The sequence below is a fragment of the Gobius niger genome (assembly GCF_951799975.1).
Source record: "Gobius niger genome assembly, chromosome: 8".
In the NCBI taxonomy this organism is placed as follows: Eukaryota; Metazoa; Chordata; class Actinopteri; order Gobiiformes; family Gobiidae; genus Gobius; species Gobius niger.
Window position 1 is genome coordinate 28,977,427 of NC_136859.1, and position 23,446 is coordinate 29,000,872.

The 23,446-nt window shown below is 42.4% G+C and overlaps 1 protein-coding gene across 2 annotated transcripts in view; it reads right to left on the reverse strand.

Moving 5' to 3' along the window:
* slc9a1a (solute carrier family 9 member A1a) overlaps nucleotides 1–18,415 on the reverse strand; it is a 37,619-nt gene extending 19,204 nt beyond the window's left edge. For both annotated transcript variants that reach the window (XM_079561890.1, XM_079561889.1), the window contains exons 1-3: nucleotides 18,171–18,415; nucleotides 2,188–2,660; nucleotides 902–1,152 (exon numbers count right to left, since the gene is read on the reverse strand). In XM_079561890.1, coding sequence (XP_079418016.1) covers nucleotides 902–1,152; nucleotides 2,188–2,660; nucleotides 18,171–18,405 — 959 coding nt within the window. In that variant the 5' untranslated portion in view covers nucleotides 18,406–18,415. The remainder of the gene's footprint in view (nucleotides 1–901; nucleotides 1,153–2,187; nucleotides 2,661–18,170) is intronic.
* Between the last annotated feature and the right edge of the window lie 5,031 nt (nucleotides 18,416–23,446).

Here is a 23,446-nt window from a genome sequence, read left to right on the forward strand (position 1 = left end):
CCCACAGTGGTGACATGCTCAGTCGCAGTGGCTCAGGACTAACGCCTGAACACATTTTCATTGTACAGAAGTACAATGAAAAATAAAGCACTTACTTCCGTGTGTACTAGCATTACGACTCAAATGGAAACTACAAAGGGTTTAGCGCTTTACACATTTTGCGTTTTGATTCTAATGGTCAAAATTCCCTAGTATTTTTGTCATGAGGAGTTTTATCTGCTTTAGGTTTCTCAGATTACAAAATGAGCCTTCCTAACTACCAAAACAATGAGGCTGCAGTGAGATGTCCAAAGGTTTTCTCAGAAGGCACCGACGAGCCTCAGAAGAGATATCTGTCCTTGATACTACTACGGCCCTGCTACACAAGCGACACTAAGTATATCACCTCCCCCATATCCCCTAATCATCTATAACCCTGAGTGCCTTCAGCAGAAAGTGGATTGGTACATATGAGTGCGGCGGATGAGAAGTGGCAGCCTGGACACTGTTGGAAAGGCTACACATTTATGAAGGATATGATGAGCTGTATAGTCGCAGAGGTTACAAGGATGTACCATGATGTATGTCTGCTGACTGCCAGGGATGTCTGCCAATGAGAAATAGGTGACTGTGCGGCCCTGTAACATCAAGGCTGTATATAGAACGAGCCACTCAATCGCTGACCATGAGAAATGTCTGTGGTAAAATTGAATCAGGCAAAAGGAATAACCTTGAACTTGGGCTTCAAGATTAGTCAATTGAATCAAGTTAGATAGTTGGACTCTATCAGAGAAAAGGCAGCTTACAGTAAAATGCAGAATCAAGAAAGAAAGAAGCTTTATACAGTGTTGAAAATAGACTTGTTGTGTCTGCAGACTAAATTAGACTGGATACGTTATAATTTCATCCTGTGTCAACGTACGCCATTATGCCAGACAGGTGGAACATCTCGGCGGACAGATAGGCCATGTAGCTGTACACAAACACAAACAGCGGCTCGATGACTCTCATGTGGGAGGTAAAACGCGAGGTAAAGGCGGCCAGGATCCCGTATATGGCTCCTACGAGAACTCCGCCCACCGCTACCACCAAAAAGCTGACGATGCCGAGGAAGCCGTCCAACACGCTCACGGTGCCAGCGCCTGCGTACTCCTCGAAGAGATGGTACAGCACCTGAAGACGACAGGAGTAAGGAGCATTAGTCAAAGCTTTAGAATAGGTTGTGTAGGTGAATGCCTTTTATTGAATGTACAGTTTGCTCAAAAGTTTACATAACCTGGCAGAATATTAGATTTTTTAACTATTATTGAAAGAAAATGAAAGATAACTCAGAGCTAGTGGTTGTGTGAAGCCATTTATGGTAAAACAACCGAGTTTGCTATTTTTAAATCATAATGAAAAAAGAAAGTACCAAAAAGACCCTGATGAAAAGTTCATACTGTGTGTTGGAGCCATCATGGCACTTTGTTCATGTTTGATCCTCCTGCCACTGCGTGGCACTGTGTGTAAACTTGTGCAATTACCTGCCCTATATAAGGGGGAGGAAAGGGCACTCAGGTGTTGCAGTGTGGAGCGCACGTTTGCACAGGGCAAAGTTGGCCTCTAAACCGGTAGTTGTGGATGAGGTTCTTTATTTTTTCTGATGGTAAAGCGGCCAATATCTTCTTGGCAAAAAGCCTCCAGGTCCTGTAAGTTCCTGGGCTGTCTTGCATGAACTGCACGTTTCAGCTCTCCCTCAGGAGACTGAGATGGCACTAACGGGACCTTCATTCTATGAACCACCTCCATATTTCACAGCAGGTATGGTGCACTTTTTTGTTGTAAACAAGGCCAATGATGGCCTATGATGAAAAGTGCATCATACCTACTGTGAAATATGGAGGGGTGGGTCTATGGAGGAATTTAAGGGGTACCTGACCAACAATTTCAGAAACAAACAGTTTGTAAATTTCCAATTTTGCTGGCAATTTATTGGAGGCCCGCTCTTCACCACTTCACCCAAATATTCATAATATTAATCATATCTAACTGCCACAGATTTGGCTCTACACCTCACGATTAAAAAGCCCCATAATGAGTTGAGAATGAGATTCTGATACAATTTTCATTAATTCCACTGACAGATAAATGCTACCATCTCATAAAGTGGAAAAATAAATAGAAAACAGAATACCGCCGGGTCAAAAAAGATATTTGACGTTCACTTACCACAGTGACAGCATCATTGAGCAGTGACTCTCCAAAGACTAGAATGTGTAAGAGCTCATTTATGTGAATCTCCTCAAAAACCGCCAGCACGGCCACGGGGTCCACCGCCGATATGATAGACCCGAACAGCAGGCAGGGCAGCAGCGACAGCTGGTTAAGCTCAATCGGGTAACCCGGATTGATCTGGCACACGGCGTACAGCAGACCGCCGATGAAGAAGGCGTTCCACAGAGTGCCGACGACAGCGAACATCAAGATGGTGCCAATGTTCTCAATGAAGGGTCGGATAGGCAGGAAGTAACCAGCGTCCAGGATGATGGGAGGCAGAAGGCAGAGGAAGAACACCTCTGCGTTCATCACTGGCGGCACTTCTTCTCCGGCCAGTCGGATGAGGCCCCCGACCAGCAGCCCCACGACGATGAGGAGGCAGCTCTCGGGGACGATGTTGTTCAGGCGCGGGATCAGGTGAAAGCCTGGGAATGAGGGGGGAAAAAGAAAGAAACAGAGCGTGTCACAAGACAAGCTTTTCAGATACATGATATATACATTTAGATTTTTTTCCCCCCATCAAGATAGAAGGACTGGGGTGAATGATAGGGCAGACAGGCATGCCTAGTTTTCCTCATATTGGCTAATCTATTAAAAGAATTTTACATTTTATTTGTATGCTTTATTTAAATGTGGTTTATGAACATAGACAAGATGGACTTGTTTAAAATAAACAGCAAAGAACAACAACTACAAGGTCATCTCCATTTTCCCTATCAAAAGTCCAAATTCCATTCTGAACTCGATCTTCTTACACACTGTATTGCCTGGAGATGTAAAATAAAGTTCTCTGAAGTATAAATTGCAAATATGATTAAATCAGATTTTTGGCACAACCCAAAATTGAAGAACACATAGAGAGAACTTTTAAGGTATTTGACTGTTCCCATGGTTCTTTGTATTTAAACTTCCCAGGCTTTTTGATTAGTATTATAACATGATTGCTGCTATGTGATAAGCTTAGTGTGCAATCTAAAGTCTCATTTCAAAGAAAGCCTGACTAAATATTTGAAAGGTGCGATTTGACTCTTAACCAGCTGCCGGTCAAACCACACAGAAATGTATGCGACGTGTTATGTACAATAGGGCCACTGATATAGTTCTTGAAAGCAAATAACACGACGTTTTAACTAAACTAAAAAAACATGAACTCAAGCTGTCAGTACGAGAACGTGACATACCGCACTTCTGTGAGCACTGAGCAGCAGCAGTGACGTTGCTATACCAAAAGTGAACGTCTACTCGCCGTGTGCAAAGCGTGTAGCAATTGGATAACATCAAACTGGATGGCAAAGAACAATGACCACAATTTTGCTTCTGATGAGACTGTGTCCTGGTTTAAATTGCAGTGCAGGCTGAGTCATGTCAGTGCACGGCATTCCACACCTCACATTAGTTACTTCACCAGACACACAAACGACAAGCATCAAAAGCTGACCCTGCAAATACTGTGGTCCTCTCGCTAAGAAAACCTGAAGGAAAAATGGAAATCAGATGCAAACCATCGATTGTGGAATTGCCGGAAAAAATAAACATCCCCATGCCCCATATTTGTCACACAATCAAATGAATAGGCTGTAAGGCTTGTGGCTTGTGTTAAAAAGTGCACACCCAGTAGTTTAGATCTGTATTCATCAGTTCATATTCCAGTTTTCCCTAAATGTAATTGCTCCTGGAAATTTTGTTAAAAGGAACAGGCCACCGTTTTACTATACTGAGATATGTTCATACCTGAGCTTAAACAAGTTGATACGTACCTGTCTGGTAGAGTGTGATCGCTTCTAACATTACCCCATTTGGAGCCATAGGAAATACTGGGAGAGGCCAAATGGTCATTTTTTGTGACTGAGGGCACGCACAAAGACCAGACAGGTACGCATCAACTCGTCTAAGCTCAGGTAAGAACATATCTCAGTTTGTAAAAATGGTGGCCTGTTCCTTTAACCTCTTCACCCCCACTTTAACCATCCTCTCCAGTTCGACATTACCCAAATCTAAAAGCTTCTGAATTGGAGCTTACAGGCTATGGGCCAGTGTAATGCCTCACTTGAAAATGAAGACTGAAAAAACTAATCTGAACTTTTTTGTCACCTTGTTGCCGCGGTTAATATGTCACGTTTTTGTCACGTCCTTTTTGTCATTTCTTTGTTGAGTTTTTGTGGCTTTTTGTTGTGTTTTTCTCACGTTTTTGATTAATTAAAGCCTAAATTGAAAGCTAAGACCCTGCAGTTTCTGAAAATGTGTGTAAGATCTGTGTGAGTAAAACACAACACTAAAAGTAAAACACAACTCACATGGCAGGGAACTGGTTAAAATGAGCACGGCAAATCCGATATCATATTGCAGTTTTTCCTGGATCATTCAGCCGCACAAGAACACTTTCTCGTACCTATTTGACACGCTGATAACATTTATTTACACTGACAGCATCCATAGATCAAAACATGTGATAGTACAGGCAGGAACTCTGAAGCCTCAGGGAACGTCTTTACAGGCAGCACACAGCTGACGACAAACTATTTGACTCTAAATGTTGGCTGTAAAAAGAAACAAGGAAGTGTTAGGGGTCTTTACGGGTTTGAGTGATGAAAAAAAATAATTTGAATCTTCTCGTTCAGGCGACACAGTGGTGGAATGGCAGCACCTCTCTCACTGCAAGCTGTGTGCATGTTGTATCCTGACTGGATGGGTTTCCACTGGATGTTTCCCCCATCAGCCCAAAACACGCACAGGAGGCTGATCCAGTGACCAAGTTCCTGGTAGGGATGGGTCCTCGGGAGCTGCACTACAGTCACCCACTGCTCTTTTCAGATTGCCTTGAAAGGCACTGAGTGAAGGATGCGCTACAAATTCACAAAATCGTGTTGGAAGAAAACATTCAAACCAATCGTGCAGTAAGGTGGAGTTAAAGGATTTGTGGTAGGAGATGATTAACATTGCCAAAGCGTGCAACAGTGGTGCAGCGGGTCAAGTGTCAACACAGGAATGGAAAGAGTAGCTTTGAACCTCACTCGAGTATTTGTTGGGTCTGTGTTCCTGGACAGCCCGACAGTAAAAACTTTACGGCCTTCTCCAGTGAGTGTATGGGGGAATCAAGGAAAAAACCTCCAACACTGACATTTTCAAAAAGTCTCACCTAACTATAAACTTGGAAAGGTCACATTGATTCTAGATGATATGTGCTGATCAGACTTTGACAATGGCAGCCCTAAACCCGATTTGTCCTGTTCACAGACGGCAGCAGAGCGGTAGCAGCTGCAACCCCAATGTGTTTAAGCCCTCAAATCATGATTCTATACTCAACCACAAGAAAAAAAAGGCCTTTAAGTAAAGGGCTTTTAAAATTGATTAGCTTATAGTAGTTCCCATAACACCTGTCTATATTTACTTTCCACTTCTACAGCATTAGGGCATTCCATTGTCGCCGTCTCAGCTGATGAAAGAGCACATCAACAACCACTCCAAACGTACGGTAACCCGACCCAGGTACGGCTACATGCTCATGGGGGCTCAACAATCCGATACGGGGAGACGACACGGTTTGCTGATCTAATAAGGGATGAGGGAGGAAAGCCATTGTTGTGGATTTCATTCAGTACGGAGGGTAGAAAGAGAAGGGGTATCTTTCAATAGAGACATGTCATTTCTAAAAACAAGGACAGGGCCACAGGGCTAAGCTCGCTTGGCCGCAGCATATGGCACAACGGTGGCGGGTTGTGTTGGGTTACAGGCAGGTTCAGGTTGGCCAGCACTGGTATAATTACCCAACACACATGGGAGGGCAATGGAATAATGGAGGTTAAAAGTTTGATGGTCTCATGGTACTGGCATGTATTGCAATGGAGTTATTATGACCCTATAATGTACAGCAATTAAACTAGTTCTGTTTTAGGTTTGTTTAGCGGTGTGGTACTGAAACTAACAATGAGAACCATGGCGTTCATTAACAGGGACAGCCCTGGACATGGCCTATCCTGTCCAAAACAGTGGAGCAAACTATTTGCTTTGATAAACAAAACAGCACTAGCTAAACAACATCGTTTGCATTTTTTCAATTTTAAATTTTACAGCAAACTGTCCTGGTTTGGAGATTCATTAAGCCCATGAGCAAAATGTGAGCTGTAGCTTCATAGCGTCACGAGAAATGTAAGGGCGCACTCACACTTGACATCCGAACCGTGCCACTCTCCAGCTCGTTTGAGGAAAGGCCTGGATGCCCCGAACGGCCCGCGCTCACACTTACACAAACGAACCGAGCCGTGGCCGAACACGAGGAGTTGTTTACAAGTGCACGTGAGCAGCAGCAGCGCAACTTTATGCGGAAGAAAAAAAAACCTTAAACAGCTGCTTGAAATAATGTCTATGAGCCCTGTCAAATCTCTTCACTCCACTTTTCTTTGTATTTTACTACAGTTTAACAAAAAGGGCTGTGGTGAATATAATAGTCGATTTTAATAAAGCAGAGAAATAGAGAAGTGCGCGTCCCTCTGTCCCGCTCAGCTGAGGCGGGGGGTGGAGCAGCACCTGCCGCTCTGAGCCTTTCTTTGGAGTCATATACAGCCTTCAAAAAAGGCTACGAAAAATGAAGATATGACGCTCAGTTTATGTCATTCACTGCTGCTTCGGCCACTGGTTAAACAGCTTTATGTTGGTGAACTCCTGGAAGTATAGACTATACTTCGTATACGCTACGTTACAACAAAGCACTTAACACGAACACGCACCGAAGTCACAAGTGATAAAAGCACCCGCAGGTTTTATCTGTCCCACTAAAGCCTGCGGCCAAACCAGGTGCAGCAGCAGAGAAGCTCAGATACAGGGCGGGAGAAGCGCAGCCGCTCCCGTAAGGTCAGCCCGAGACGTGCGTGAAGCGTCCAGGGCGTCGGGAGTGAGCGGTCGGGGAGACGAGCGGTATGTGGCCCGGGGTCCGGGGAACCGCCCGGGGGAGAAGCGGTCGGGGCCGGGGAGACGAGAGCGAGGCAGCCTCTGCTCTGTTTGATAAATACAGACTTTTCTCACTGTTTTACGTGACAAATGCAACCGCCCACACAACAGCCGCTTGTATCCGTGCGTGTGCGCATACACGAGCAACCGAGCCGCGCTCTGGCCCACCTCCTCCAAGCGGGCCAAAGTCCGGAACCGAGTCCGACTCGGGCACGGATTGATTGCACTCACACTGCACAAACGAACCGCGCAGAAGGGGCTTCCAGCGCTTGGGCGCGGTTCGGATGGACAAGTGTGAGTGCGCCCTAAATCTCAACTCCACCTGCTACTTCTTTTTTGCAGTCCATTGAACTGTAGATGGGAGCAACATCCGGGCACTTTAACCGAGACCCCGCCCCCTCTGGGTGAAAACGGCTTATTTTTTTCTATGGCTGCAGATACAAAATCTTGGACCTTTTCTCATTCTGGGGATAAAATATGCCCATTCATTTCAATGGACAAGAGCGTCACCCAAAGGGGTTGGTAATCTTCTCAGGGACCTTTGTGGTTTGGCTCCCATCTATAGATTCTAATACGTTTGCTGGACTATTTTCTCATCAATATTGAGTGGACTGATATACCCACTGCTCTCTGGGTTTAACTTGCCAGCTGGGATAACAACAGTATCTTGTCAAATGTTGCCAGCGACGCCTCAAGTGAAAGCCCAGGAGTAATTTTGTGACGGGTTCTGCAGAAGGAGGACGGCATCACAGCTGGCTCAGCCTGTTCCACACACATCTGAAGAACAGCCAATCTGTTTACTGCAGGGCCTCTGGAAAAGAAAATGAACAACTCGCTCCCTTGTTGTAGGTGTTGGTAAATTAACATGTGGCGCTATTGAGATGAATCAAAACGTGCAAGACTGAAGATTCAATTAGGCTTGCCCGGTTATGATAAGAAATAAAACTCCACTCTCTTCAAATGCCTCGTCATGCTGCGTTTTCATTTGAAAGGAGCGCAAGGGTGGAGGGAACATTTGGGAAACGCACCATTGTTGGGTAAATAAAGGGCCAAGAGAATACAAATACAGCAGAACCGATTTGTAAATGCTGACTTAGTCGGGCAATCTGCTCAATAAGTCACAATTTTATGGGAAGAGGACAATGGCAGCCTTTTATTGGAGGGACAGGAGTAAAAGCTGCATTTTAGAGTAACTGCAGTGAGTTTGTCCCGACATCATGTATTGCTGATGCTGACAAGGGCAAAATCTAATCTCTACAACGGACAAAAGGTGAGAGTGTCAAACAGAGATTTGGAATGTTCTGTTATTGCAGGGGAGTCCCTATTGTACTATTGGCATATACCATACACACCTTATTAAGTAAAATGAGTCTTTATTGCCCAAAAGCATATAGTAAATAAAAAACAAAACTGTCTTATAGAGTAGATCTGGTTCCCAAACCTTTTGCAGTCGTGTACCCCTTGAGATCTGCATTAAATCAATTATATACTATATATCATAAATATTTCTAAGTTAACTGAGAAAGCGTGCCCGGATGTTTAGTCACGTCAATCTCCTTTTGTAGATATTTTTTTTGTATGTGATTTTCCACCACATACAGTCACTCAGGCGTTAGTTTCGATCTATTCTAAATCTAAATGTCAACGTAAAACCGAAGAAAGGCCAACAAGAAGAAACTATATAGTCATACTAATTCTTTAGGAATTCTTCACCAAGGCAAGAGGCTTTGTAACTGGCAGCCTTTCTCCTCACATACAATTACCACTTTGGTCCGTAAGTTAGTTCCAGGTTGTATGGAGTCGTGTGAAGCAGTGAGGGGCGTCATAATGAGATGCTTCGCGGGGTTAAATAGCTCTACCAATCTGCACTCAGTCGTGAAACTGCCTGGGTACTTTTCTCTCAACTGTCACTTACCCCTCAAACCACCATCCAGAAATAGAACTGGCATTTGATGGAAGGCTAATGGGCACATCGAAAATGGCAGGCGAGTGAACGCTGGGATGAGGATGAATTAGTAGAGCAGCCACTTAAGAAAACCTCATCGATTAGCTATTTACCTGATAACAACGGTAAATAGTCAACTACATTGCATTTTTTTCGATACCAATACTTTAACGATACTTGGTTGTCAATACAGATACCTGAACGATACTTTTTCCAATACCTATACTATAATATTTGTCATCTAGAGCCAGAAAACAGAACAATAATGTGTGGATGTGTGGGAGATCTGCACATTTACAATATCGGGTTCATCTTCAATGTCAAGAAATGTGTTAAAAATGGGGAATAATTTGTGAAAAATTGGGGGGAAATTGTGGCAAAATTAAGAAAAAAAATGTGTACGAAAATAGGGTGGAAAAATGGGAATAAATTAGGGGGGAAATATTAGTCATAAAAAAACAATGTGAGAAATGGGAAACATTGGGCAAAAATGTTTTTAAAAATTGAAAAAAAATATAGGGGGAAAAAACATGTTTCTGTATACAAAAACCCAGCATTTGTGAGCACGGTATAGAAACTTCTTGGAACAAGCGAAAGACCAAACACCACAGTTTTCCATTTTCCAAAAGGCCAGATAAATGTCTGGTTGATAAAGTAAAAATAATGTACTTTTGTTTTTACAAGATTTGTGTTGTCCCAATGATTAACGAACAGCATTATCTAACCTCTGGACTAAACTAATTGCCGCAGTGTCCCTATAGAAGATGGACATTAGTTCGATGGGCATTAAGACACAGCACATGACCCATTATCATTCAGAGCAGGGGTGACTGGAAGGGACAAGTGAAGACGGCAGCACCGGAGTCAAAGTGACAAAAAGAGACTGGAGTAGCACAAGCAACAGGGCCTTGGACAAAGCCCTCACTGTAGGAAGCCTGAAGAGGGACGGTTCCCACATACTTAAAGCTGCTAAGCGTGACTCTGATTACGGCCTCCAGTGCCCATCGACTGAAGAGCTCGGGATAAGACTGTGAAGTGGAACTGTAGCTTTAACAACACACACAAGATCAAGCAGCGCCATCATTACTTTGTAACTCATTGGGTAAACTCTGGCATCCATCCAAGAGGAAATGACGTCTCAGAACAACAGTGTTGGGCCACAAGAACGTCACGGGACTTTCTAAAACTGCTCATCAGGTGGGGAAATATTTATAAAGAAAGCAAACTGGAAAAGGCTAGCGGTTTCTGTTTTGTTAGTTTTTATTTATAGAACGAATGTTGCTTTGTATTTAAATATTAAATAAATACATTTGAATCAGCAATAAGCCTAATACAGCATATAAAGATTAAGCAGAAACAGAAACCTTAGTGTTTATGCCATCTATGCATCTTAAAATGGACTAGGTTAAGTATTAAACTGCTGGATTCGGGACGATACACTTTTGTCATGATATGCATCACGATACACGGCGGCCGGTAAGTAATTATGATAAGTAATATGTTGACCTTAAAGGGACAGGTCACAGTTTTTACATACTGAGATATGTTCTTGCCTGAGCTTAGACGAGTTGATGCGTATCTGTTTAGTTTATGTGCATGCCCTCAGTCACGCAAAATGACCAAAGTGAAAATGACCATTGAAAGTATGCGATACAATAACGTATCGATCCTTGGTATTCCAACAAAAGGTATTGCAATATGATATTTTGTCCTAGCCCTAATAATTGAGGTTGGCCGATATTTGGGGATTTTACAATATCGGCTATTGGCCGATCTAGTGCCGATAAAAGTCGATATCTCCGGGACCGAAAGGGATAGAGACTCCCACGTTTTTTGCATTGGAAAGAGCAACGTCAGGGCTTTAAAACGAGGCTTCCACGACTTCCTCAGCCTTAGGGGAACAGATCTTTTAGTTAACCAATTTTCATTGCAATGTTTAATACAAGTTTCACTAAGCCTCAGTGAGTATGGACATGCTGCAAGTCATTTTGAAGCACCGAATCTGGAGAATTCAATCGCTGACTTAGTTTTTACCTCTGCAATTGTATTTTGGATCGCCGCGCAAAATGCCGTGGCTAGCAACAGTGTGCTAATGCTAACGGCAGCTAATCAAAGCTGGGACAGAAACTAAGATTGAATCACCTTAAGTAATGAAATCGAATTTATGTTTTTAGACCAGAGATTTGGAAAAAGTCGGCCAAAAATAACGGTCAAAAATATCGGCTGAGCACATCGGCATCAGCCAATGAAAATCCCCCAAAATCGGCCTTAGAAAAACCCATATCGGTCGACCTCTACCTAAAATCTGCAATAGACTTTGGGATCAATCTGATTCAGTTGTTTTGGACTGAGAAGTTGTTCACAATGATGGAGCAATATTTTTATTTGCATCGTCAATCCCCTTAGGGAACAAAATAGACCTCCAATCAAAGCTTTTTGATTGCAGGAAATTGTGTAGCCATGAGGACATTGCTACATATGGATGTGGCAGGTGAAGCAAAAACACCCAGTGGAGTCTAAAATAAAAAGTGCATTTCACGGGCTTCCCTCATCGATTACCCTGTCCAATCCGCTGTGGCAGTTTGTCAATAAGTGCTCACAGCCCTTCCCTCAGCCTCCCCAGAGAGTCTTCTTCACACAAGGTCACTGAAAGCCCCCGCATTACGCTATTAGCTCCTCCGACCCCCTTCTGTACAGTGTGTCAGCGTCCACTGGCACTTGTTACACATAGTCATTTCTGAAGTCGCAAGCTGTGTCCCGTTGCCAAGTGACTAATTGTTCAGCGGTGGTTGCCAAATACGGCTGACTGAACAATCACAACGTAGCCTTGTGATTTGTGTGTAAAATAGGTCCTAAATCAATCAATTTCATCTGCAATGTCATTGTCGGTGCACTAAACGGATTGACTTTCCAGCACCGTGCTATGTCCACAAAAGATAGTGTTGAGGCGTGCCCAGTGCTGTGTGAAAGAAAAGCTGTCGTGAGTCATGGTTTGATTGTGCATGCACTATTATGTTCCCTATGGGGCTTGTGCGAGACCCATGTTGATTTATTATTAATTATTCATATTGGGTGACTGCTGCCTGCCATATTTAGTGCGGCATCTGGTGTCACCTCTGCATAACCAGAGCTTGGTTTGTAAAAAGAAAAAAAAACAAAGGTGCGAACAAGCCATTGGATGACATAACTTACACGTAGAAGTTTGAAACTAGCAGCAACTTTAAAGCCGTGGTTCTCGGAACAGTTTTCAGTGGGTCACACGCCTTTCCCAGAAAACATGTCTTTTAAAGAGGGGGTATTATGCTTTTTTCAATCACATAGCACCAGTCTATATCACACTACAATGATGACCAAACCTTCTGTTGGTCTGTAAATGCAGTAAATTAGAATAACTGCCTTGTATAAAATTGCTCTCTCAAAATGGCTGTAGTGAATGTCTTGAAATAGGCCTCTGTCTCTTTAAGAACCTCTGAGCCTTTCCGACACGCCCCCTCCACACGCTGTCTGTGGCATCAGTGGGGAGGGGGTTCTGCTGAGGAGCAGTGGTTGGTTACTCGGCTGGTGACGAAAGCTCGGAGGCGTCTCCAGGAGGTGGGGGCGTTCCTAGGAGGACTCAGGCAAACCTATCCCTAAAATGGCCGCCATCAGAGTTTTTACAGATTACTCAAAGATACGTGAATGTGCCAAAGCAACACTTCAGGCATGTTTTTAATGAGGGAATGACATAATAACATGATGTAAAGCTTGAAAAAGTCGATTTTGCATAATACCCCCCCTTTAATATAGTTGAGAACCACTGATTTAAGCATTACTGAAACATAACTTATGCCTAAACCCGGTTGAGTTTAGGCATAAATTAGCCCAATTCAAAGTGCAAATGACGGGTTTTAAAGGGACTATACTGAGTTTAAAAATGTTAAAATTATGTATTTTCCTCCCCTTACACTTTCCAGCCATGTCCTAATGTGTAGAAGGACCTCAGACCTGTTCACCACAACTGCCTCTAAAATCCTGCTCAAAAAGGTGTTAATTCAGGTCCAAAGTGCCGTCATGCACAAGCTTAATATAGATGGTGCAGTTACACGTATGACCTGAGGTGGCAGTAGTGAGTATAAAATGGCGAACTTGCATTTAGCCCCTTTAATCCTTTTGTAATTATGACTTAGTTTGATGGAGGGGTCGGTATCTATCATAGTTTTACCTCAGAGAAGCAGCAATCGAAAGAGGAAACGTTCTGAATTCTCCAGTTTAAAACATTTACTTCCACATATGCCACTTACCGTCCAATAGGGAAGTGAAATAATAAACCTCACAAAAATGCCAAACTTCGGAACATCTTTTTGTTTTTGTTTTCTGCAAAATCTTGATTGTGTTTAGTTTGCATTCTGTGGCACTTGAAGGGTTAGGTGCAATTTTGTGTGAAAGGTTTCCGAACCAAGGGATTGAAATGCCCAGATCTTTGGAGTAGATATGATACAGGATATAACAATGGCATATCTAGGGCTGTGCAATTAATCGAAATTCGATTACGATTTCGATTATTACACTAAACGATTACAAAATTAGCATAATTGATTATTTATTTATTTTTATTTATTTTTATATTTTTTTTGCAAAGCAGACTTGCATTATTTCGTGGCGCTGGGATTATTTTCCCTTCGCATTCCACGTGCCATGGCTCATGCTTTTGCCTGACATAAAAACAAACAGTGCTGTGTGATGATGTCATCAGGCCGCGCTGCTCAGTTCACTTGCACAGGTGTGAGGGCCGGCCAGCAGGGGGCAGGTGTGAAACAGGGATCTCTCTTAAATCGAGGCAAACTTGAAATCATTTGTGCTTTTATGACTGTTCAGAAAACTGAAAATATTCAGCATCGTTTTTTTTAAATTAATAAATATATAAATAAAATACTTTTTTTTAAAGGCAACAAATAATCGTTTGAATAATCGTGATTTCAATTATGACAAAAATAATCGTGATTATTATTTTTTCAATAATCGAGCATAAAAACAGGGAAGTTCACGTTACGAGATTCACTTTAACAGTTTGGCAAGTGATTTTGAAGATTAACAACAAGTCTGTACTGTAAATGTCTTTTTTCTGATGACTCATGAATGTGCTGGGAAATTAACTTATAGTTCATCTAAAATTATGTTTGATAAACCGATCAATGGATGAAAGAAATTTAAAGCAATGTGTTTTGTTGGAAGCAACTGTTCACTCATTTCATTTTCCGAAGCGTCGTTTTCATTATTCCGTTTAATGATGCAAAACACATTTAAAGAAAATGCTGCCAATAAAAGTCGACGTAGCCTTTCTAAGTGTTGATAAGCTGAGCAAACATGACACAATAACTTACGCCCAAGAAGTAAAAGAATAATGAAATGCATACGTGGCTTCTTAACCCTCTCGGTTCAAATGTATTCCACATGGACTTTTAAGAAAGCTATAAATTTGTTTGGTGACAGAGAGGACAAATAATATCCAAAAATGGAAGACCACTTGTAAGAGGAATGTTGTAAAAAGGCTCCACTCATTAGTTTCAGAAAGCACAGTTCTATGGAAAGCCAATACCATTTGCATACACGATGACTGTTTACACTCACTAGCTGCTGGCTAATCAATGCAAAGGAATGTTGAAAGTTGTATTTGGAGTTCCCTCTAGCTACCAAGCAACTTCCAGGTTAGTTTCATATCAACCGTGGCCTACAAAGTGCTGCGTGATTCCAATAACAAACACAGCAACGCCTTCTTTGGAACAGGTCTTTTCAATTATGTGTTAAGCTGAGACTGACTGGGCCTGCCAAACATGTTACTGAGAATAATTTGTCGAGGAAAAGGGGAGTTTCTATGCACAGAAGGCGTGTCCACAGATGACCTGTGCATAACTACAGGTGAAACTCGGAAAAATTTGAATATTGTTCAAAAGTTCATTTATTTCTGTAATTCAGCTTAAAATGATTCCGACTTTCACTCTAGAGTTTCCCCGGTTTGTTCAATCAGAAACCGCACTGTGATGGTCAATAAACAGGATGTGTATGATGATAAAACTGGGCTAGAGTCATTTGAATGTGATTGATGTAATGATATAATGTGGGACTTATCTGAAACAAGAGCATTATTTCAATTTCGGAATTTGATAAAGCTATCTTGCACTTTCAAACACCATGAGGCGCGCCCTACAAAGTAAAGCTAAAGGGATCCTATCTGAGATCTCAGGAAATGATACGACAGACAAGATATGGTCAATTGCTGGGGTTTGTAAAAGAATAAATGATTGGCTAAAGCATCAGTAGCTTCTTTTGAAGAAGTATACGGGTCTTTATGAACGTCCAAGGTTCATATCCGTGTCCTGACACCACAGATTAGGATTCAGCAGAAGGTTTAAGCTTTGAAGACTCAAAACTGGGATGTTTTCTATACTCGGCTCTTTAGACCTGTGTTATTAAACTCACAAGTTTAAATGAAGTCAGCTTTGATTAAAAAAACAAAAAACTAAATGTCTGCATTCATCTCTGACTCCAAAGGTAAACTTTGAAGCCTGCATGCATTATCATCAGCAGCCATTATTTCAAAGACAAGGGACTAGAAAGAGGAAAATATTAGAATGGTTTTATAGATAACTGTTGATTTATTATAATTCAGGAGAGATGACACATCCAATTATCCTCTGGCCATTTCCACCGCGGCAAAGATGATCACGGGCTTAAGGTCACTACTGTCTGCAGCCGCCAATTCATCCTGGGTCCGCCGTCTCCCTTTAAAGCTTTGTGCAATTACATCATGCTCCAACTCACTAACTGTCCCTTCCATTAGTCCACGCGCGCCATGTCCTTCAGAGTGTCCTACCACTGGCACAGCGAGCCAGGTGGTCTCTGCTTGTCCTCTCCACGGACGCACAGCTGGGACGTCAGCCCAGACACTGACTGCAAACTGCCGCCATTTCTGCTGCTGCTGCTGCTGCTACTTCGGGTCATGTGTGTCACAGGAAACCGCCGGGTTTGTTGTAAGAGATCACATGCAACACAATGGAACTATTCTGTGGCCAAAACAATGCAAACAAGATGTCAGGTCAGGAGGGAAGCCATTAGTTTACATGAAGTATAGGAAAGTATAGAAAGGAGATGCATGAGTGTGAAGGGAGAGGAGTTGCAAAGAGAGGAAACACGGCAGAAACAGCATAAAAGGAAATGATCTACAACTTGAAAGCAAAAAGCAGGATGAGCACTGGGGCTGAACGACTGTGGGGAAAGATGTAATTTGAAGATATCTGGAAAGTAAAAGGGATTTTATAGGCAATTTCTGGTTTCTAAATCTGAAGCCAGGTCACAGTGCATGATTTAAATCAGGAGTTGGTTTTTGAGACTGTTATTATTACTATTATTATTATTACTATTGTGACAAGCCACAAGCAACGTACTAAGACGCAAACCCTGACCATGAGGAATAGCTGCTGAACACTGGCAGACAATGGCAATGCAAAAGTGTGACACAACCATAGCTCATTCTGAAAAGTTGCCAAACTGCTGTATTGACCTGCTGAGTCATCATTGTACGACAGCAAAAGACCCCAGAATGACAAGGCTCGGACGAGTAGGCATTTGCATGGGCATGAATTACTGTAGATTACATTACCACTATTAATCACTCTCACTTAGTTTGGTTAATCCTGGTCTAGCTTGTGTTGTGTCAGCGTAGCCTTCAAAGAATTGAAACTACACACCAAACAAGGTCGTGATTCACCAATGCCCTGTTAACAATCTATTTGATCAATGGTAAAACAAGCAGACAATATTACTGATGGACTTCAATTAGACTAGAGTTTGGGATCAAAGGATATGAAACTGTGTTTACTGCCGGGTTTTTACTGGTAAAAACATCAAACCCACAGTAGTGTCCAATGACACAACAGTACAGGTCTCAAACTGTGATGCATGAATCGCTGGTAGACTTCTTTGAGTGGGACTCAGAGTCATCAGAAATTTGAGAATTTTTTCATCATAAGACACATTTCTACTCAAAACCTTTTAACACGTATATCATTCATACCATGGTCAGAATCTGAGCTGGTAGAAGAAGAAGAAGAAGATCTTTATTTATATAGCGCCTTTCACAGACATATAGTCACAAAGCGCTTTACATGAGACAGTGAGGACTACCTCATGACTACATGAGGTAGTGCTGTAGACCTTTTTGTGAAGCACTTTGGTCAGCTAGAGTTGTTTTTAAATGTGCTATATAAATACATTTGATTTGATTTGATTTGATTTATGCTTTAGTAATGTGTCTTTGTGTTTAGGGTGTTTTTTCTGATTAAAACATGGTTTAAACCCAGGTGAGCTCAGACATAATTTAGTCCAAATCTATCTTAATTCCCTTTTAAGATAGTCTAGTCCTGGTAGGACTTAGAGGGTTAAACATTTTAAGTAAAACCCTTGCTCTAGCTATGTTATAAACCAGGTGTAGGCAATGTCCAGCAAGGGGGCGGAAAAATCAGGGCATCTAGTTTACAACCTGTGGCCCCTAAGATGAAGATCAGAGATCAAATAGCTGCTAAAGGCCTATAGAGGTAATGGTATGATGTCATAACACAGTAATGGCATGTTAACATTCCATCAGGGTAAACAGCAGCAAACTGAATGGACAGGCAGGGTTTTCCACTTTGCAATGTTGAAGGTTCTTTTTTTCTTTTTAGACTTAACATGTGCATACAGGTATTTGCAAAAATAAACAACTTGTAAACATTTACATAGGAAGACCCCAAACGTTTAAACCCCTGTGTTAGGTGATCATATATATATATATATATATATATATATATATATATATATATATATATATATATATATATATATATATATATATATATATATATATATATATATATATATATATATATATATATATATATATATGTACAACCCTGGGATTTGGAGAAAGTGGTTTTAGACCGCAAAGGTAATAGCAAACTTGGCCACCCCATGTCTGGCTGTCTCTGTGCTGTGGGAGTGACGCATGTCACGTTAATATCCAAAGGGAACTCACCTAATTTCATTAAGGACGCTAATAGCACCCATAACGAGATCTCGAAGGGCGCCTGGACGTGGTCGTAGTTGAGGTCCAGCACAGGGAAAGCCTTCTTGTGATGGGCCGGGGGCGGGAGCGTCGCGTTGGTGGGAGCGGAGTGGTTTGTCTGATGATCCGTGGGGCTGGCAGCGGCGGGGTGGAGCGCGGATCCCACCAGGAGCACCAGGACCACCGGTAATATCCGTGCAGGCATCCTGAGCTATCACACAAGAGGGACTGACAGATGAACAAAGTTAGAGTTACAGCCGAGTTCGCTGTAACTTTGAAGTGTTGTTAATAAAGTCTGCTCTGGTCGGTCATGCTAATGGTTTGGAGTTTGTTCCGCGCTGTCACAAGAGGAAAGAGCCCGGATATATCTACACAAATGTCCTTCTAGCCATGGGCGCGCTAGCTTAACTCCGGTGTCCTCACGTTGCTCAGGTAAACACGGCACGTACGGCGGTGTGGGACAGAAGCAGGAAACGCCACAGCCAGTTTATTTCCTCACTTTAGTTCAGGCCGTTTCTGTGATTTTTCCCCTTGTAGTCAAATGTCATTGTTTACACCCAGAGGCAAGCAAAGTCAGGCGGCATCCCCCGTCCTCCTCCTCCTGTAGTGTTGTCCACTGACTGTCCAAGAGGCACCAAAGTAGCGCACGGGAAGCAGCCGCGCGCAAATGCTGACCTTGAGGGAGAAAACCCACAGCTGTCAGTGAGCATTTCCACCCCCGTGCCCCGTCAGTGCAAACTTTTCAATGATTCTGTCCAGGGATGCTGCATTTCTCTGCGTGGAGGACACAAGACGAGACGTTCTGTCGGGGGGAAGAAGAGTTGAGCAGAAGAATGGAGGTGGTGACTGTGCAGCTGATGAAGGAAGGAAAGAGGCTTCCCCTGCGCGCTCCGGCTGACCGAGTGGTGACTGCTCCTGCCTCCCGCCTGCAGTGGGGTTTAGCTGCTCACAACCTTCAAACGCACACCCTTTCGCGGAGGTTTGCCTGGTGGAGGAGAGCCGAGGAGGGGTGGGACGGGAGGAGGAGGAAGGGTTACTCTAGTGACATCTATAGGAGAGGAGGGGGAAGTGTGGAGAGAAAAAGGTGCGTAAATGGGTTGCACCAAGTGGAGCCAGAGTACCCCCTACTCTGCAGAACACACACACAACAACAACATGAGGCTAACTGACACTTGTTGTTCCTAAAAGTCTAATATTAATTAAATGGAACAACCAGCATTAAGGTAGATATTTAAAGAGGGGGTATTATGCTTTTTTCAGTCACATAGCACCAGTCTATATCACACTACAATGATGAGCAAACCTTCTGTTGGTCTGTAAATGCAGTAAATTAGAATAACTGCCTTGTATAAAATTGCTCTCTCAAAATGGCTGTAGCGAATGTCTTGAAATAGGCCTCTGTCTCTTTAAGAACCTCTGACCCTTTCAGACACGCCCCCTCCACACACTGTCTGTGGCATCAGTGGGGAGGGGGTTCTGCTGAGGAGCAGTGGTTGGTTACTCGGCTGGTGACGAAAGCTCGGAGGCGTCTCCAGGAGGTGGGGGCGTTCCTAGGAGGACTCAGGCAAAGCTATCCCTAAAATGGCCGCCATCAGAGTTTTTACAGATTACTCAAAAATACGTGAATGTGCCAAGGCAACACTTCGATTTTGCATAATACCCCCCCCCCCCCTTTAAGATATTTAGTTGGTTCGGTCACTCTTTGTTTTTGACATACACAAAAAACGCTTTAGTCATGGTATACTGGTGATAAACCGGGGTCACCTGGGACAGAGCTTGCATAAAAATGGGTTTTGGAGAAATCTTACAGGGACATGGGACAGAGGGGCTCAAAACTGGGACTGTCCCTAGTAAACTGGGACTGTCCCTAGTAAACTGGGACTGTCCCGGGTAAACTGGGACTGTCCCGGGTAAACTGGGACATCTGGTCACCCTACGTTTTGATCAGTTTTACCTGAAATTAGGTACAAATGAAGCTTGGCTTGGAGCGTCTCTTCAAAAGACATGGACAAATGAATAAAAATAAATAAAAACAACTTAATCAGAGGAAAATAATGGACCATGTAACTTCTATCTTAAAGCAGTACTAAGTAACGTGTTTACCTTAATGAATCCTTTCCGTAGTCCCTGTGGGGGTAACACAAGTGTTTATGGGATGATTGGAGGGTCTTTCATCTCCCCCTGGTGTCTCTGGACAGAAAACCATGTTTGCAACTTGAATGCCACCGGACCGGAGCCACCAATACACACTAATGGAATCACGAATAAGAAGCTAACATGCTAACGGGTAAAGCTAACTTTGGGCTAACGTCACTTTAAACAGTATTTACAGCCAAGTTTAAGTGAAAAAAAATATTTCCATTGTATAATTGAATGCACAGTAACCCTCTCTCCCTTCGCCTTTTCTGTCAGCGTAGTATTTATCGTAACTTGCTACTACACCTGCAGTTGCGCTCATGGCCTCTAGGGGGAAGAGTTACCTAGTACTGCTTTAATCACCGGGCGCAGGGTCTAGTAAATAGCCAGTTTGGAGTTCAAATCTGCTCTAAGTTATGATTTTGTGATTTTATATTGTTTTGATGAACAGCAGATGAAAATAATTACCTTTTTTTCTATTTTGTTTATTTTTTGTTTATTTTTTATTTTCTTTATTTGCTTCATGATGCATTTGTTTGATGGGGCAGTAGAGCAAATCATCTTGAAGTGTTGGTACATGTGTCGACACAGTTCTATGGTAAATGGACTCATATAGCGCTTTTCTACCTTTTTCAGGCCCAAAGCGCTTTACAGTAAGGACCCAGTCACCCATTCACTCTCTCATTCATACACCAATGCACGCAGACACTGGAGGCGAGTGAAGTGTCTTGCCCAAGGACACAACAACAGTGTGCATTTGCAGGAGCTGGTATGAATGCGTCGATGTCTCACGGGGCATTTCAACCATTTTACAATTTAGCATGCTCAAGCTTCCTCATTGTTTTGTAAAATGTATAATATCTAGCATAGGGCCTTTAAGTTATTTATTTATTTCCATTTTAAACCTCACAAAAGCCCTTTCTGAACAACTGACACCCAAACAGCCGGTAATCCCCTTGATTTCGTCATTCGTCGATGTAGGTTGCATGAATACTTAAAGTGCTTAGCTGCCCTTTAACTGCTGTTTGGGATGTCCGAGTAATGTGACACTCCAAATATCGCTGGGAAGGTCAAACGCTTCAGACACATAACAGAAGTAATATTTATGCAAAGCACGATTATAGCCCACAGCACCACACATCATCATCACTGCTGTCAAACCTTACATGTGTTGTTTGAATGCCAAAATAACCAGGCTGCAACACGTTTAATATTGTAACTGCTCCTTCGAAAATGAACTCATGTACAGTCTGTGATTGAGGGAGTTAGGTCATGCTTTCATGGTAGAATAATAATAATAATCAAAATAAAGGCTGAAAAGTTGTTTGGAAAAGCATGTTTGAATATGAAAACATTTCCAATAATCCAGGTCAGTGTTCTATTTTGTCCTACAAGTCTGATAAGCCTTGTAATAAACACCCCAGGATTGTAAAACTGATTACGGAATGATAAAAGCTTGAACTTGAGCTGTGATGTTTAAAGATAGGCATTGTGTGTGGGGTGCACTTTGTTTCCTCTGGAGGTGTGGCCATAGCCTGTTGCCTCACATTTTTTTGACTTAACATTGTAAATTCCGAACACGCCCATCAGGTGTGTGCACATCCATTTATAATTAACGCAAGATGTCTGTTTTTCAATGGCCTTGCAGAATGAGTTATTGCACCATGTTGATGAGATCGCTTTGAGTCAGTGGAGGAGGCCGATCATTATACAGCTTATGGCAGTCACAGACACAATGTTATTGAGTTTCATCTTTTTTTTTAGTCTGATATAATTCCATGTAGGTGTCTCCGCACCCCTGGTTGAAAAACGCTGACTTCTGTTACTCGTCCACATGTTTGGAAAACAAGCTTGTAGGAAAGACAGGGTTGGTTGCCACACTTTTCATTCACGAGTCTACAGATTATCACTTTAAACATTAACCTCTTAACTCCCACCCGAACCGATCACATTTACTCCAGTTTGGCTTTACCCAAATCTAAAAGCTTCTTCTTCATCCAAATGGAGACGACAAATGAGAAAATGAGGATGTAAGTGCAACAAAAAGTGACCAAAAAATGACAAAGAAATCAACCAAAGAGCAGCAAAAAGACAAAAATGTGACAAAAGATCAACAAAAAAGTGAGGAAAAAAGTGGCAAAAATGAAAGTAAAAAAACAACAACATGATAATATCAGCAACAACGGGAGGATAAAGATCAGTTTTGTGGGTCTTAGCTTTCAAATTAGGCTTTACTCAGGCCTATAGGCAAAGAGGAGAGAATGCATTCGGTTTAGGCAGGTGGTAAAAGGTTAAACGAAAGCTGAAAGCCCTGGCTTCTATTCCTTTTCTCTATCTTATTGCAATAAATAATTGCTACATCAGTCGGTGCTGGAGATGTGTGGAGTTGGTCATCTTTTTGGTTAACAAGATTTTTTTCCCCCGCAAAACACTTTATAATGAGCTGTAAAATGTAGAAACTCATACACAGAAAATGTAACCAGAATTTGTTTGTTGTTGAGTAACAATATCAGACACATATACGCTGCAAAGCAACGACTATACAAGTAAATATTGACTCGGCTAGAGAAGCCTTTCCTGTTTGGGAAGTCTGTCGATCAAAACAAATAAGGGGAAGTGTGTTGGTGTCTGACCTTTGTGAAGACTGCTGCTGCCCAAGGGTTAGCCACGAGATGAGACATGAAAACTGATGGTCTGCAGAATCAGCAGCTTTTTGTTTGTCCTAAAACATGGCATTTGTCCAATCATTATGGTCTGGAGAATATTCATAAGAGGCTCCTAGAAATATTCTAGACCCCTGGAAGCAAAAAATAAAACAAAACAATACCTTTTACACTAGGATGCCTTTGCAAAAGCTGAACAACATCAATTGCACTCAACAAAAGTACATTTGCAGCCTCAAGAAAAGTGTGGTACTCTGAAGGCTTTGAAAAATGCATTGGGCCCTGGGAGGACCAGCCACCCACATTTAGGGAGACTTTGTCATTTTGTGAAGCGAAAGATTTTCAGTGCAGCATAAAATTACCCACACATTCTTTCTCCGTTTGCCACTTTTGACGTTTCTATTTTGTGAATGTATGTTTGCTGAACAAAGTCTAGACGGTATTACC